At 46.0% G+C, this 18095-nt stretch overlaps 1 protein-coding gene across 2 annotated transcripts in view; it reads left to right on the top strand.

Moving 5' to 3' along the window:
- The first annotated feature begins 6336 nt into the window (after window positions 1-6336).
- The window catches only part of LOC137351915 (podoplanin-like), a 33006-nt gene continuing 21247 nt past the window's right edge, over window positions 6337-18095 (top strand). Inside the window, exon 1 of one of the 2 annotated variants that reach the window (XM_068016795.1) lies at window positions 6337-6606. In XM_068016795.1, coding sequence (XP_067872896.1) covers window positions 6534-6606 — 73 coding nt within the window. In that variant the 5' untranslated portion in view covers window positions 6337-6533. The remainder of the gene's footprint in view (window positions 6607-18095) is intronic. The other variant, XM_068016794.1, reaches the window with a different exon arrangement.

The raw sequence follows: 18095 nt of genomic DNA, 5'->3' as shown, positions 1-18095 counted from the left end.
ATCTTCCATCTTATTTTGTTTCCTCTTTTCCTAATACTTTCTTTGAAATTTACCACTTCTGTCTTCTTCTCCTGAGTCATTTTCCTTGCCCCTAAACTTTACTCCCTCCTCTCCTGAAGCCACTTCATTTTCTGGCAGTGCCACAGCAGGTGGAGATGCACTATATTTGGCGGGTACCATAACCCCACCCAATTTTCTGTCTTCTGGTTTTCCGGTGTTCCCTGTGCCCGATGCTGGAAGTAAAAGTACCCACCAAAACTCAGGTGGGGGCATATATTGGCATGGTAATGATGTGCGACAACGTTTGGCACATTTTGCATGACTGCCACCTCAGTGGTGCTGGAAGCTACTTAAGGTTGACAGTCAGCAGGTGTCGCGCGTCCCAATATGAGAGTAACCAGGGTGGGAGGGTCATGAGTCTGCAGTGGGAATGTGAACGAAGAGAGAGACGATCCATCTAATGCCCCTTATGGGTGACACCTGCTTACTTGGGTGGTAAAGCTTTGAGGTTGATGCCTGGTACTTCAAGATGCTGCATGTGTTGGAATCCTGCAGCAGAGGCCGTTTCCCACCCCACCTCCCTAGCAGTGAGCACCCAAGAAATGCTGGAAGCCTGCCGATTGTATTTAAATAAGACTGAGCTGGTAAATTCATCAGAGTCAGCACTGGGTTAAGTGGGCGGGTGGAAGTCCCTCTCAGCTCTGCCTCACTGGAGTGCAGGTCTTTAGGTCCCAGGTGCCCTCTGGTGCCTTGCCCATTGCCAGTGCCTACACGCAAGCAATTGTGACTGTGGAGGATCTCACAGCTGAACCTGAACTTGTCTTCATTACACATGCTCATTACCATTCAGGGCTTGGAACCCTGGCTGATTCTTTTCTTCATCCCTAACTGTTGCGTGCTGGGCCCGACTGTAGAAGCTTGAGCACGGTGAACTCAGCACAGATCTTTGGTGCACCCCATCCCTCTTTTATCCCATTGTTGGAAGCAGAGTCTTCAGATGCTTTGGACCTATCCCCGTGAACACCCTCCCAAAACCTTTACCTCTCAACCTCTTAAAAATCATCTCAAAATCCATCTTTATGTCCGCGCTTTCAGGCCCCTCCTAATTCACACATGGACTCATCCTTTAATCGATTTTTCCTTTCCCCTCTGTAAAGCCTGTCAAAGGTGTCCCCAATTGCCTAGGCCCCTGGAACTCCCTCCCTAAATCTCTCTGTTGTCGTCTCTCTCTTCTAATACCCTCATTAAAATCCACCAGTTTGACCAGGCTTTCAGTCGCCCCTCCTGATATTTCCTTCTTTGGCTTGGTGTCCATTTATTTGATTATGTCTCAGTGAAAGCCTTGGGATGCTTTTCTATGTGAAAAACGCTATACAAATGCAAGCTGCTGTTATTGTGATGTTGTTGTTGATAATGTTGTTATTGATGATAGCAATTGTCCAGAGTTGCAATGTTTTGATTTTTAGTTTGTTAGCATTTATCTGCTCAGTGCAATTGAGTGTCTGTGTGGAGGGAGCAGCATACGTAGAGATTGTAGATTCCTAACTAGTGCAGACTACTCTCTGCTCTCAGTGGAAGGAAGCTGCACAGAGGCCAACTGAACAGATATTGCAAGGAAACAAAGAAGGGAGTAATAAAACTATTGGCGGCTGTTCATAGAAATCAGATTTAAAAAACTTTAAACATACGATAACCACTTGTCACTCAGAGTACTCAGAAAAGTCCTTTAAAGTACTAGTAAAGTATCTTAACACATCTTTCAGAAATGTTTCCAAGCAAAAAAAAATACAGAAAAGATTCACGAGAATGGTTCCATGGATGAGGAATTTCAGTTATGAAGATAGATTGGAGAAGTTAGGACTGTTTTCCTTGGAGAAGGGTAGGCTGAGAGGTGATTTGATAGAGGTATTCAAAATCATGAGGGGTCTGGACAGAGTAGATAGAGAGAAACTGTTCCCACTCGTGAAAGGATCGAGAACAAGAGAGCACAGATTTAAAGTATTTAGTAAGAGAAGCAAAAGTGACATGAGGAAAAATTTATTCATGCAGAGAGTGGTTAAGGTCTGGAATGCACTGCCTGAGAGTGGGGTGGAGGCAGGTTCAATTGAAGCATTCAAAAGGGAATTAGATAGTTATATGAAAAGGAAGAATGTGCAGGGTTACGGGGAGAAGGCAAGGGAATGGAACTGAGGGAGTTGCTCTTTCAGAGAGCCAGTACGGACACAATGGGCCGAATGGCCTCCTTCTGCGCTGTAATGATTCTGTGATTCTGTGATTTTACATACAGTGAATTGTTTTGTTCTGCAGTTGTCCATGGCAGCCATTTTGTACACATCAAGATTTCAAACTGCAATGAATGGCTGACTAATTCAGTTGGTTGGATGAGGGAGGAATGTTGGTCAGGTCACCATAAAAACTACCTGCATTTCTTCAAATAATGCCTGGGATCTTTGGCATCCCACTAAACCACTGGAACAAGCAGATGGCCCCTCAGTTTAATGCCTCATTCGAAGTACAGCAGTTCTGACAATGCAGCACTCTCTCGGTATTGCACTGGAGTATCAGCCTAGATTATGTGCTCAAACCCTGGAATGGATTTTCAACCCACAACCTTCTGAATCAGAAGCAAGTGAGCCAGAGGACATTGGTAGGGTGTTGAACGAATACTTCACATCTGTCTTCACCCAAGAGAAAGAGGATGTAGATATGGAACTTAGAGAGAGAGACTGTGAGGTTCTTGAGCAAATTGTCATAGGGAGTGACAAGGTATTGGAGGTTTTGGAAGGCTTAAAAGTGGACAAATCTCCAGGTCCGGACAATTTGTGTCCCAGGATGCTGTGGGAGGCGAGGATGGAGATTGCAGGGGCTCTGACCCTAATTTTTAGTTCCTCTCTGGCCACGGGGGAGGTGCCAGAGGACTGGAGAACAGCTAATGTGGTCCCACTATTTAAGAAAGGTTGTAGAGATAAGCCAGGGAACTATAGACCAGTGAGTATCACGTCAGTGGTAGGGAAACTATTGGAGAAAATTATGAAGGAGAGAATCTATCACCACTTGGAGAGGCAAAATTTGATTAGGAATAGTCAGCATGGCTTTGTCAGAGGGAGGTCATGCCTAACAAATTTGATTGAATTTTTTGAGCATGTGACCAGGTGTGTAGATGAGGGTAGTGCAGTTGATGTAGTTTACATGGATTTCAGCAAAGCCTTTGACAAGGTCCCACATGGGAGACTTATCAAGAAAGCAAATGCACATGGGATACAGGGTAACTTGCTAAGGTGGATTCAAAATTGGCTTAGCTGTAGGAGACTGCGAGTGATGACAGACGGCTGTTTTAGTGACTGGAAGCCAGTGTCCAATGGCGTACCACAGGGATCTGTGGCTGGGTCCCCTATTGTTTGTCATTTATATAAACGACATAGATGACTATGTGGGGGTTAGGATCAGTAAGTTCACGGATGACACAAAGATTGGCCAAGTGGTTAACAGTGAGGTGGAGTGTCTTAGGTTACAGGAAGATATTGACGGGATGGTCAAATGGGCAGAAAAGTGGCAGATGGAATTTAACGCTGAAAAGTGTGAGGTGATACACTTTGGAAGGAGTAATGTGACACGGAAGCATTCAATGAATGGCCTGACACTGGGAAGTTCCGAGGAACAAAGGGACCTTGGCGTGTTTGTCCATAGATCTCTGAAGGTAGAAAGGCAGATTAATAGGGTGGTGAAAAAGGCATATGGGACACTTGCCTTTATCAATCGAGGCATAGATTACAAAAGCAGGGAGGTCATGTTGGAGTTGTACAGAACTTTGGTAAGGCCACAGCTGGAGTACTGTGTGCAATTCTGGTCGCCACATTATAGGAAGGATGTGATTGCATTGGAGAGGGTGCAGAGGCGATTCACCAGGATGTTGCCTGGGATGGAACATTTAAGCTATGAAGAGAGGTTGGATAGGCTTGGGTTGTTTTCACTGGAGCAGAGAAGACTGAGGGGTGATCTGATCGAGGTGTACAAGATTATGAGGGGCATGGACAGGGTGGATAGGGAGCAGCTGTTCCCCTTAGTTGAAGGGTCAGTTATGAGGGGTCACAAGTTTAAGGTGAGGGGCGGGAGGTTTAAGGGGGATTTGAGGAAGAACTTTTTTACCCAGAGGGTGGTGACGGTCTGGAATGCCCTGCCTGGGAGGGTGGTAGAGGCAGCTTGCCTCACATCCTTTAAAAAGTACCTGGATGAGCACTTGGCACGTCATAACATTCAAGGCTATGGGCCAAGTGCTGGCAAATGGGATTAGGTAGACAGGTCAGGTGTTTTAATGCATCGGTGCAGACTTGATGGGCCGAAGGGCCTCGTCTGCACTGTATTATTCTGTGATTCTGTGAAACTAATATGAGTACAAGCTGACAGTGGTAAAGTGCACTTATGATCCTCAAAGTAGTCCTGTGCACTATCACTATAACAGAATGTTCTGTTAGCTTCCCAATGGTTCAGTTACTGAGGCAAGTTTATAGCTGTTCCATACAGAAGGTCACAAGACTCAATCCCTGGGCTGGCTCCTAGGATTGAAGGAGCGAAAATGCTTCTCATCTTGATCCCTGTTGGGTGCTCATCTATTGGAGTAAATCAGGTCTAAGTGATTACTGTGCTCATCTAGTCAGCAATCACATTTTCTCAAGCAGACCATTTACATAATTATTCTGCAGAGTCTGGTGCAGACTACAGCAGGGGTACGGAGCATATTATAGTTGGGAGCATGAAATTTAAAGGGATGGCGCAATTGAACAGATGTGTCACATTTGGCAGACAAAAAATCTGAAAGCCTCTAGAAAACTTCAAAAAGTATCAATTCATTTGCAACCATTTTCACACTGAAAGTTGGTGGCGTTGGTGGGGGAGGAGTGGGAGTGGAGGGGGGGCGGTGGGGGGACAGTGGGCTGGCATTAAGAGGTGAGAGACGAAGAAGTGAAAGGCAACTACATGTGCAGACATGAGAAGGAGAAGCTCGGAACCCAACCCTTTGTTTAACCACTGCTGAAGTGAGGTGGCGTTGCCCAAGATAGTTCGGAAGAGGCATTCCCTTAATGGCACTCCACGACACTAACCCAATACGTCCACATACCTGGAAAGAGGTGAGGACAGGCTGGAGGCTGCAGCCCACCCTCATTGTCACTGGCTATGCCAGCCCTATGCTGCATGTCAGCAACAACACATAGTACTGCTCTGCATCTAGCTGCCTCCTGAATTGGATCCTGTGAGGACAGTTTCCCACACCCATTGCCAGCTATGGGTGATTGTTGATGCCATCTTGGAAGGCTTTGCTGCTGTCAATCATTCTTTCTTTCATGTCTAACCATGTAAAGTATAATGTATGAGATTGGGGTGCTTCTGTAATTCGTTTGTAATGGCAGAGACCTGGGATAAAGGTCAGAAAAAGGGGGTGAGATATGTCATTACTATATTTTAATGAAGCTTGGACTGGTTTCAGGCCGCAGCTTCCCTGTTCACTCCAACTTGCTGGAACTGTAGGTGGTGAGCAAAGGGGGCAGAGACAGGGGCAGGAGGTAACATTTACCTTTACCGCCTGGCCATAATCTAGTGGAGAGGATGACCCACCCAGTGTAGAACCATGCCTGTTTCATTCTTCTCAAATCCATGAGATGAAAATGGGCCAGGTGATGCACTCCCTCATATAACCTTTTTGGCAATGAAGGTGACGATTCCCCCCTGGGGTGTTACATGTTCCTGTCTATTTTACTGATCCATGCCTCTCTCGTGATCTGGGTGCGTACAGGGTATCGAGGACAGGAGAATTACCCCAGAAAGCGAATATTCATTGAGGGCAGGGATTGGGCTCGGCTGTGCTGCCACCACAAACAAATAATTTGTCCAGGCTCGGGTGAGTGTCTGGTACCTGGGTTGAAATTTTCAGGGGAGGGGCAAAGAACTAATAAAACAGGAAGCAAATGTTTGTTTAGTTTGTGATTTGGTGTGGAATATTTTGGGATAGCAAAAGAATTATAATCAATAATCTAAAAATGTTTTTATTACAACCATTAAGTTGTTCTTTCTCCAACAACAAATTACACAGCCATTAATTTCTCAGCCATCCCCCACTGAACTCCTCACTAAATATATCTCAAAGAACTGGATTCCTTTTAGATGAAAGGTCTTGATTGCTGGCACTGGCCCACACTGTTTAAAGTGGGTACAGACTGAATGAGTCTCAAGTTTATCCTGAGTCTGACATCATTACAACTCCCCCCCACCCCCGACCATCCCCACCCCCACCCTGATCCACACCCAATCCACTTCACTACGAGGCGTCACAGTGCCTCTTGCTGCAAAATTTCCAACCCAAATATATAGGAGTCTGAAAGCCAGGGCTGTTCCTTGTTCTCTCCCAGACTGTTCGCAAAGTTTATCAAAGCCTGGTTTGAAAAGCTTCTTGGCAATTTAGCTTTTCAAGTACCACTGGACCTTGCTGGGTTTTTGTTTTGAAGCTGAGAAGCAGATTTATCTTAATAAAAGAAATAAGTATGTACAAAATGGGATTCAGACATCTAGTTCTCCTGACACTGGCTGTGTTCCTCTGTATTTCAGCCCAGACAGGTAAGAAAAACTATTTTGAATGGTGAGGGGGGTGGGGGTGGTGATGTTGTTTTGGGGAGGACCAGAGACGGGCAGAGACGGGCGGGATATTAATAATTACCAGTTTTATGACAGATCTCCGCAGTTTATGTGGAAAATACAGTAACGCTAAACACAGAAACATTTCAAAAATACATGATTTATGTGAGAAAAAGGTTTCTTTGAAAACGTTCAGCCTTTTACAAAAGACACTTTTTTTTTTGGAAAATCAGGAAGAGTTACATTATTTTTTAAAAGTTCTAATTCTGTTTGAAATATTCTGTGTGACATCCTGGAGTCTTGACTCCAAATTGTCTTTTTTGTGATTCATTTACATCCAAATAAGCACGCAGGATTGAACAAATATTGGACGGCTGTAGACTGAGAGGCTTTGCTGAAAAAAAGTTTACAGTGAGTGGGAGATCGTGCTCTTCGGATTTCTGCAGATATCCAGTAAGATAGTGAATAAGCAAACGGCAAATGGTAAAGGATAGAAGGCAGTATCTGCATTGGAGACTTACTAAAGTTAAAAACTGTGCAAAAGATTCCAGATTTGAAATTACTCCGGGATATCTATCTATCTATCTATCTATCTATCTATCTATCTATCTATCTATCTATCTATATTATGTAATATTTATCATATATATATATATATATACACACACACTGTGTCCAGTTTTTGAAGAGCCCAATGTCATGACGGACACATGCTGTGTCACTAATACATGTAAATACAAACATTTAGGAATGCTTAGGAAAACTTTCAACAGACTGATATCAACGTTCACACTGAGTGATTAGTCATTCTCATAGCCAATGCTACATGCACATCCTGTTGGTTGAATGGGTAAAATGAGAAATGTTCCTAATGCTGTGGGACTGAGTCATACAGACTATGAAAGTCTCAGGTTCAGTCACGTGCCTGTGCTGAATTTGTTGATCTCAGCTAGGTGTCAGTATAGGCAATACACTTAGTCTCATTGACTCTGCCCAGTGTTCAATCAGGATTCCTGCCTCTACTGGAAGGTCCATGCTTTGAGGAATAATTACGCATGAATGGCTCCTTGGATGGTATACACAGACGTATTCCAGCACCTTCAGAAGAGGAGGGAGGAAAATGGAAGGAAATCAAGAAAAAAGATCAAATACTCCATGGGATATAATGATTTTTATGCAAATAGGCCAAAGAAATGGTGGGTGTGTTGTCTGGTGAGGGCAGTAGGCTGGGGCTGAACATGAACATAAGGATGGATGAATATTCTGGAGATTTGCTTTATTTCCTTTGGGAACCAGGGAATATTTATACAGAACTTGCCTTCAGGAGATTAAATGGAATAGAGTCCATGATGAGGTAAACTGAATTGGCTAGAAATTGGGCCACGCCCATTTTGGGCAGGCAATAGTCCGTAATCCGCGTACATCCCCAAGCCCTCCGGCATCTAAACGGTGAAACACATGGCTCTCACATGATGGGCCTCAGGCCTCATTTCAAAGTTCCTGGTGCAGTGTGAAGAACCCCCAGTGAAGTTAAGTCCAAGTTTGGAACGTTGCCAGCAACGCAGTGGCCCTCGAGTAAACGTTGTCAGAGATCAGGGCCTAGAAGGGGCTTTATCAGGGCCTGGTTTCTGTTTTGGGATGGGGTCATGTGTCAGGGCATGGTTCGGGGATTACAGGGGTGAGTGTTGGGGATCTTAGGGGTCGGCATCAGGAATTGCCCATTGGGCCATGAGTCATAAGGGTCAGGTGGGAGCAGAGAGGAGATTAGGGATTGGGTTGACAGCAGCAGCAATGGGGGAAGGAGCAGCGAGTGGGAGTGATGGAGGGGGAGTGGTGATCGGGTCCTTTGATGTGGAGACCTGCTCCCGGCTCCACATTTAGCTACGTTACTTAACCTCTTTGGGTTGACACTGCGCAGGCTGCCTCAGAGCAAATCAGTTTTAGAGAAGAGGATCTCAAACAGACCCTAACCCCTGTTTTAGGTGTGGGTAAAGGTCGTCTCTTGTTTGTCCTTACCTAATATGTGCACAAATTTCCTGCCCACCATATTTGGGCCTTAGTAGTCCGAGAAACATGCGCAGAGCAATCTCTAGGCCTATATGTATCAGCTTGTCTGAGTTGGTAGCTGTCTCACCTCCGAAGGTTGTGAGTCCAAGATCCACTTTGGATGACACTTTGGTGCAATATTAAGGGAGTGCTATGTTGTTGGTGATGCTGAACCAAGACCCTATCTGCCTGGTCCAGTGGATATAAAAGCTCCCATAACACTATTTAAAGAAGAGGGAGTTATCTTAGTCTCAACTAAAACAATCACACATGCATTAACTAGTCACTTACCTCATTTACTGCTTGTAAGAAGTTCCTTTGTACAAATCGTTTGCTGCATTTGCTGATAGAACACCGACGATTGCGGTCTGAAAGTTTTTCATGATACTCAAGGCACTTTGCTACATTTGCCTGATGAAAACAGGATCAGAGTTACCTGAGATGTCCACCACAGTTGATCATGGGGGTGAGGGAATGGAGGATGACTGATAACCATTGAAACACACCCCATTAAAGAGTCAACACCTTCACCTTTCAACAGAGGCCACTGGATAGCATTCAGGAATGGGAACACATGCTGAATTTTCCTCTCTTTGACTTTGGAAAACCTTATTATGGTTTGATCTAATGTGACTTTATCCCCACGTGTTCAGCTTTTACACTTGTGATTTACACATTTGTGTGAAACATAAAGAACAGAACAGAACTGTACAAGATTAGCATCAGATTCATACAAAGCCATTCCAGAACTGATTGGTAAAGGTTCTGGTTTTGTACACCATCTCCTAGTTTTTTGTGTTTCTGAAGTTACTTTAGCCTGAAAGTTGAACCAAAGGGGACAGTGTGGGATTCCATCACTCCTGTGACACAATGAATCCGGGAACAGAATCCTCTCAATTCAGCCCTTTACATCGAACTGTGGATGAAAACTCTCCTCTTGGTCCTGCACATTCCCATTTGTAAACAAGAAACAGGATGTCAAACCAGTCTGGGCATCAAGTTTGGTATAATGTAAACCTCATCCTGTTTTTACACCTTTAGTCTCTCTGACATCCCTGCTGTTTAATGGGTCCCTCTTTATCCTGGGCCTAATGCTGCTGTGGACGACTGACAAGCACACAGATTATAAAAACCCATTGTTAACCCTGGGTCTCACATCTTCCCTGGCTGGCTCTCCTCCCCTTTTCCATTGCCTCAGCTCTGTACTTGTAATGATGTTTATAGTATAAAAATATACAAATGGAAGAACATAATAAAACCTATCTGTGCGAGGGGCTGGATGGTGTAGTGAGACTGATGTTTAGCCTTTCAGCATGGATCTTAATCCAATCTAAATTGGATGAGATGAAAGCATCCTTTGTCAGCTCACAGTGGAATGAGAGTGTGCAGTCTCAGTCTGGTTCCTAGTGAACACACGATATAAAGATACTGATAATCCAGTATAATTGACACTAGTTTGTCACACTCAGAGTCCACTGCCCTCCTAACACAACTGGTCCCACCTTGCTCCTGACCAACTGAACTGATAGACAGGGCCTATCACCTCTCTCACTGTGCCATGTGTGGCTTGACAGCCGCATTCTGATATCAGGGGTATGGAAATGCGTGATTCCCATTTGGGGAATTTAATAAAGAATAAGGATATACTCCAACCTCCCCCGCCCCCACCCAAGTGGGTTTACCAGTAAGTAGCTGAGCATTGCATAAAGGAAGACTCGCGTTAAATCAGCCAAACAGTCAGGTTGATAATGGCGCCTTAAATTATCCTCCGCACCCTTGGGTTAAAAAGATTCCTACTCCCAATCATGGTTCAGTTCCGCGTATTGGAACATGTATGTGGTTGGATATTGGGAAAGGACAGGATGAGGTTCAACTGTAACTCATCCAGTGTAAAATAGCCTGCAACAACAACTTATATTTATATCACACCTTTAACATAATAAATCGTCCCAAGGTGTTTCACAGGAGCATTATAAAACAAAATACGATGATATGAAAATATTGGCCATTTGGATGAAGTACTTGTGCCTGACAGTTCAATCCCAGCAAGGCGACACAGCCTTCAGGACAGCAGAAGATAGGAATGGGTGGATTTTTTTTTTGAAGTCTGATTTTGCTGATCGCCTCAGATGTTGATATTCTCCCCACTGTCGATGTGCCACTGGGACAGTAACTATTTGCCACCAGGTTACAAAAGGCAATGAGATCCTTTTAAAAGGATTTGAATGTGAGGTCCGGAACATGATTGGAGGTTGTAGGTACAGGTACAGACTGAGACGCTGAAATTCTACATCGGATGCAGTTGTTCCTGTGCTGCTGGAATGGGGACAGAGAGGAGGATGGAGAAAATGCCTGCGGAGGCTAGCAGGTCAGAGTTGAATAGTGAAGTTGTATGGACGGATGAATGCATATGAGTAGAGTCCAAGGTAGGGATGATTTTTTAAGCGATGTGGAAGGATTGGGAAACAAAATTAACATTTCAGGTCAATGACCTCTCCTCGGTTCTAATGAAAGGTCCTCAATCTGAAAGGTTAACTTTGTTTCTCCAACACAGAGGCTGCCAGACCTACTGAGTATTTCCAAGATTTTATGTTCTTATTTCAGATTTCCAGCACTCACAGTATTTTGCTTTTGTGGAAGGATTGGGCTTAATTGGCTGAATGTTCTTTCCTTGATTGCCAACTTTCGTAACTTTACGTCTTGAGTTAACTACCAGGAAGTAGTACATTCAAGGTCACACACTCCTGATTGGTAGATTGTAAATATGATCACAGTATTAACCATCGTATAACCAACACTAGCAATTAAGAGGTACTTCCCCTTTAAAGGAGATCCCTAAAGGGGAAACCAATCTGGTGCAATTGGGCTTATGGCAGACACAGGTTTCCTGGAAGAAAATGGGGGCAAAAAGCATCAATTTTGGGCATAACATCCCATAACCAATCTGTGCCTGCGTTTCATGTGCCTCCATATTTGTAAAGGGGTATTTCCTGCCATCCCTGGCAGCCACCTCAAACTAGGGCTAGGCCCCTTGCATCGGTTAGTGAGGGACCTAAGCTGTTTAAAGACCCTTTCAGGTAAACGGGCAGTGCTGAGCAAAGCAGGTCCCAGGTTCACTGAGGATTATTTGGTTTAAGTGTGGCCTTATCAGCCATGCTTAAAGGGATCACTAGAAGCTGCTTATTCTTTTAAATTTATCTTCATGTGGAGCTGGAAGGAGCAGAGAGTGCTCCTCCTGACTCCACAGCACTACTCCCCCGCAATCGCACCTCCTCTTCTCCTCACCTACCTCCCTGCCCTCCCAGGACTTACCTGAGGGTGAGGCTTCTGGCCCAAACCAGAGCGGAGCAAAGCATGACAGATGCTCACCGCAAGGATTAAAATGAGATTTGAGGTCCAACATCAGCGAGCCTCAGGCCTCCAGCTTCTACTGCGTGCCAACCGTTCTTTGGCTTGAATTACAAAAGCCTTCAGAGGGAGCACGGTTCTGTTTATAGGGGCGTTTAAAGCCATGCTTATCTACTATATATACAAATGCTAATACTGCCAGTGTATTCAGGGAGTATATGTAGTTCTGTCTGAAAGGAGACATGTTTCTGTGGAAAGACACCAACGTCAAATATAATTTCTAAACCATAAACAAACAGTCTCCTGAAATACTTCCTCAGACTATTTTTAATGCACATATAAAATATATTCTTGACATATTTATATAAATGAACTGCAGCATGCAGACCAGAAGGTTGCAGATGTGATCCTTAGTTTGTGGTGTGAGCTGATCCTACACAGATCTGTAGTGAGTGGTCCTACAATTTGGCGTCGTGTGTTCCCACTACCTGTTCTCCAGCTCTCTTGCCTGGCTTCCTGAGGCCCTCAAAGTGATGCTTCATGGTGCAGTATCATTCCACAAGCCCTGTAGCCACCCTGACTCCCCACCCCGCCCCCAACTCTTCATCCATGAGACAAGATGGTGAATGGCGTCAGGCGATTTCTGAGAGGATTCACAACCAAGCCCCTTACCTGCCCTCCCCCAACATCTACACTCACACAGGGGCCTAGATTTTGAGCAGAAGACAGGGGTCATGGCGCCAGGCTGAAAAGTCAGGGGGAACCCCGCCTCTGCACTTTTTCAGGCCCCCGGACTAATCCTCCGGTCTTTCGCTGTCAAAGTTGAAGGAGGCGGGATCCCCAACCCTTTAAACACTTAATAGGGACGGGGATCCTGCCAATCACAGGGCTGGCAGCTCAACAGTATTGGCAGCACCACCGGAATTGGTGGCCACTGCTGGTACTGCAGAGGCCTCAGACCCAGGCCCAGTAATTTGGGACCTGAGGTAGGTGAGGCGGTGTTGCCGATCATTCCGGAAGGCCCCGGCAAGTGGGGTTGGGGAGGATGGGCCACGAATTGCCCACGAAGGAGAGACATTTCCTCCTCCAAGCTCTCAGGGAGGGTGCCTTGTTTTCCAAGGCGTCCTCCCCGCGTAGCGGAGGCCCCCCCCCCCCCCGCCGCCCCCCCCCACCCTGCTGCTGATAAGATCCCAGTGGTGGTGGGAAGAGGCCCTTAATTGGCCGTCGATGGGCCACTTAAGAGCCTCAATTGGCCTCTGGTCGGGAAGACTGACATCGGCCTATTCCACACCCAGGAAGATTGGGTCCGGCAATCCCGGGGTCGGGTTCTGTGGCGGCCGCTGCTGCTCTGATTCTCCACACCACCACCACCTCCCCCCCACCCCAGACCCCACCACGGAACCCAACGTCGGGCCGGGAACAAAATCCTGTGCTCGGAGTTTCTAGCAGGAGTCACTGGCTAGTAAACACGAACACTAAAGCCAACTGTGCCACGATTACTATTGCCTTGACCAAGATCAGCCAGTTCATCAGAGACCAAGGATGCAGCCTGGGACCTTCCGCTTAGTCTTGCCAACTTTGGTTGGAGGTAATCCTGGAGATTTCATCACATGACCTCCTGCCTCCAACCACCCCGCTCAGTCAAGCAGTCTTTCCTCCCCATGTCTAGTATTTTTATAACCAGTAATTGAAAGTGTTCAAAGAAAATAGGAAATAAAAACACCTCTATGATTTTTTCTCCCGCGTTAGTCTCCTGGAGATTAATCTTTCATTCCTGAAAACACCTGAACAAGCCTGAATGGTTGGCAACCCTACTTATGGAGCTGCAGCGGGCAATTTATTCGCCCACTAAGTCTTCAGGGGAGATCCAAGCGCCAGTACTTTTCATCTATTTTAGTGACATTTAATGTCCTCTGCTTGGTCAATGTTAGAGGAATAGAACATAACTAAAATTGTGTTGTTGAATCTAAAGGAGTTGCAGGCTTAAGAGTTCCGTTTGGCTGAGGAGAAGAGATGTGATCGGATGCAGGATGTGCCGTGAGCCTCAGGGAAAAGTAAACAGTGCCTGCAGGCAGCGGTTAAACTGCCATTTGGTGCTCATAAAGAAGGTTTGTTCTATACAGGATCTGACTCCTAGCATCTGGCATTCAAGATCTGTAGCTTTGGCATTTTGCCAGCCCACTCAGCTTATCTTACCGGTACTGCCTAATTAACAATCCTATGGAAGAAGCACACTATTTTCTCTGAGCAAACACCTGATCTCCTGTAACCACCCACCCAACCTCCCTTCCCTCCAATTGGAAGGATTGTGTCAGTGATGAATGCAGGACAAGGAGCATGTGACACCAAAGGTGCAAAATTACAGGAGTAACTTGCACATAATGATATAAGCACATAAAGGTTCTACATTTTGGAAAATGCACAAATGCTATGGGTACCTGTGTGTGTATAATTATATGTCTATCATGCACACTTATGCCACATGTTGACCAGCTCCTATGTTTAAAACACAAACCTTGTTATTTATGTATTTTGAGCTCTGAAGTCTTGTAAGTTGCACTTCTTGACATTGCAGCACTTTGGTTTTAATTACAGTGTCCTTGTACGGAGCAGAGAACAGGATCATGTTCTTGTAATGGTTAACCAATATCAAATTCAGGCTTTAAATGCCTGCAGATTGTAGAAGGATGGGAATACTGGGGAAGTGGGAAGGTTCCACAGTTTTGAGGTGCTGTTGAAGAATGGGTTAGAGTAGGAGATGGTACGAGTCTTGATTTCAACACAGTGAGAATGCAGGGAGGGATTTTTATATACCATCTAAACATGGAGGCTGGTCATTGGTGGGTTAGCAGGAGGATTTGCATCTGCTTGTCCAGTCAAGCCCTTTAGCTACGTGTTTGGCAGAGGAACTCATAAGATGGCAGGACAGTGCTGCTGAAATGCATAGTTGCTGTGACTCTCAAAAGACTCTCTTGGAGATTAGACTGGTTCAGTGGTGCACGCGCTGTCCAAGAGGGAACTGATCCTTAGAGACTAGGAAGGTGCCTGGGTTGGAGTATCTGTACAGCCAGTACTACAAATGGTGGCTCATTTCACCACTGAACCATGGAGGTTCCTAAACAGCAACATTTACTTTGTAAACGTGGGCACAATTCAGATCATATGCAAGAAAAATTTGAACTTGTTTCCTTTACAAATCCCCTTAGGATACTTTTTAAATATTCCATTCCTTTTTTGCCTTCTCTCTCCACCCCATGCTGGGATTTTTGGCACAATTCCTCCTTTCCAAACATTTTCCTGTTTTGGTTACAATTTCTCCAATCGGCCGCTGAGTGTTGCTGGGAAAATGTTGCTCACTGTGCCTGTGGAAATGGGTCTCGTGTTCGGTATTTGTCTAATTACCACAGTCCTAAATACAACTCCTTTTTAATCAGATAATGGGATAGAATTTTGCTGCTCAGTTAGCTCTCCCGGAATGAAGTGCTCCATTAACAAACATGTAGATAAAAATCAAACAGACATTTCTCCCAGGGACAACTAATAGGTAAGAGTGCAAAGGCCTCAAAAGACACAAAGCTTAAAGGGAGAAAATCCAGGTTGTGGGGTGGGGGGGGGGGGGTGGTGGGGGGGTGGTGGGGGGGCGGGGGGGGGGGGTGGTGGGGTGGGGGGCGGGGGGGGGCGGGGGGGGGTGGTGGGGGGGTGGTGGGGGTGGTGGTGGGGGTGGGGGGTGGTGGGGGGGGGGGGCGGTGGGGGTGGGGGGTGGTGGGGGGCGGGGGGGTGGGGGTGGGGGGTGGTGGGGGGGTGGTGGGGGGGGGTGGGGGGGGGGTGGTGGGGGGGCGGGAGGGGGGGGGGGTGGTGGGGGGGAGGGGGGGGGGTGGTGGGGGGGTGGTGGGGGGGTGGTGGGGGGGAGGGGGGGGGGTGGTGGGGGGGTGGTGGGGGGGGGGGGGGCTGGTGGGGGGGTGCGGAATCTCAGGTCACATTGGCGCCAGGGAATCTTGCATATTGAGAAAATTAGGATTGGCTGATCCTGCCCTCTGATTGTGGGAGAATTGCATGCAGCATGCCCACATTATGGGTTAGATTTTAAAGGGTCCCTGATGCAGGGGACAGTGGAGAGGGGGGAGGTATGAAGATCGCTATGGACGAGGCCCTCCACTGACCCCGACGCCAGCAGGGCCCGGCCCGATCTCTAAAACGTAAAACTGTAAATATTGGAAATCTGAAAAATAGCAAATGCTGGAAGTTCAGTTCCTCATCCAGACAATAAAGTCCAACGTTAACTCTGCTTCTCTCTCCACAGATGCTGCCAGGCCTGCTGAGTATTTCCAGCATATCTTGTTTGTATTTCAGATTTCCAGTATCTGCAGTATTTTGCTTTTATATTGATAAAGCCCAACATCTTGGCTGAGGACTGTTCTTCGGTATTGTCCTAATGTTAGGCCCCATCTCTAATACTTGTCTTTTCTCTCTCAGATTTATACACAGAGCCATATAGGCCAGGAGCCCCAAATTCATTTCCTGCTCTGTGCTGAGTTAGCGTTTCCCACTAGGAACGACAGCAGTGCCCCACCTTCATGGAAGGGAGCCAGGGCTCCTGTTCCTAATCACAAGGCAGAGCACAAGCATAGATGTCAGGGGTGGACAGCTTCAGGCTCCTCTATGATGCTTCTGATGATTGAACAGCCTCTGGGAACTCACTCTCCAGGTCACACATAAGAAAGAACATAAGAACATAAGGAATAGGAGCAGGAGTAGGCCATATGGCCCCTCACGTCTGCTCCACCATTTAATAATATTATGGCTGATCATCGACCTCAATTCCACTTGCCCGCCTGGTCCCCATATCCCTTCATTCTCCAAAAAGTCCAAGATCAATCAATCTCAGCCTTGAATATACTCAATGACTGAGCATCCCCTGCCCTTTGGGATAGAGAATTGTAAAGATTCACAACATTCTGAATGAAGAAATTTCTCTTTTTCTCAGCCCGAAATGGCTGCCCCCCTTATCCTGAGACTATGTCCCCTAGTTCTCAATTCTCCAGCCAAGGAAAACAGCCTCTCTGCATCTACCCTGTCAAGCCCTCTCAGAATCTTATATGTTTCAAAGAGATCACTTCTCATTCTTCAAAACTCGAGAGAGTACAGGCCCATTCTGCTCAATACCACTTCTGGGAGTTAATGAGGGAGGGTGAGAGCTGGGAGGCCGGAGCTGCAGGGGTGACAAGCGCCTGTATATGATAGAGTTGTTTAAAATTATGGAATGGGACAGAGTGGATAGGAAGAAATTGTTTCCAGTGATGGATGGGACTGGAACAAGGGGGCATAGCTACAAGATTAAATGTTAGAAATTTAGGACAGAGAGAGGGAGAACAAAGAACAAAGAACAAAGAAAATTACAGCACAGGAACAGGCCCTTCGGCCCTCCAAGCCTACGCCGATCCAAATCCTCTATCTAAACCTGTCGCCTATTTTCTAAGGGTCTGTATCTCTTTACTTCCTGCCCATTCATGTATCTGTCTAGATACATCTTAAAAGACGCTATCGTGCCCGCGTCTACCACCTCCGCTGGCAAAGCGTTCCATGCACCCACCACCCTCTGCGTAAAGAAACTTCCACGCATATCCCCCCTAAACTTTTCCCCTTTCACTTTGAACTCGTGTCCCCTTGTACCTTTTTACAGAGGGTAGTGAGCTGTGAAATACACTACCAGTTATTGATTGAAGCAGAGAACGTTTAACATTTAGGATAGGTTAGATAGATGGTTGTCGGAGAACAGGGTGGACACGTGGAATTATGCCAACAGCTTGTGTGAAGGATAAACACCATTATGGACTGGTTAGATGCTTCCATGTTGCAATTTCTGTATAATTCTACATAACAACATTTTAAAGGAAATTAGCAATGTTGATATATTCCCTTTTTGAAAGGTTCAAATTCCACAGACACAAATAAAATTAGGAAGGTAGGAGTAAGAAGGGAGGTCAGACAAAACCTTTTTTAATCCAAAGCATACTGGAATGTGGAATAATTTAGTGGGAAAGTCACTGGAAGTGACAGAATAAATGAGTTCAAGAGGC

This window comes from Heterodontus francisci, chromosome 37, assembly GCF_036365525.1.
Source record: "Heterodontus francisci isolate sHetFra1 chromosome 37, sHetFra1.hap1, whole genome shotgun sequence".
Lineage (NCBI taxonomy): Eukaryota > Metazoa > Chordata > Chondrichthyes > Heterodontiformes > Heterodontidae > Heterodontus > Heterodontus francisci.
The sequence above is the reverse complement of the archived record's forward strand: the minus strand, read 5'-3'. Positions and strand labels throughout refer to the sequence as shown.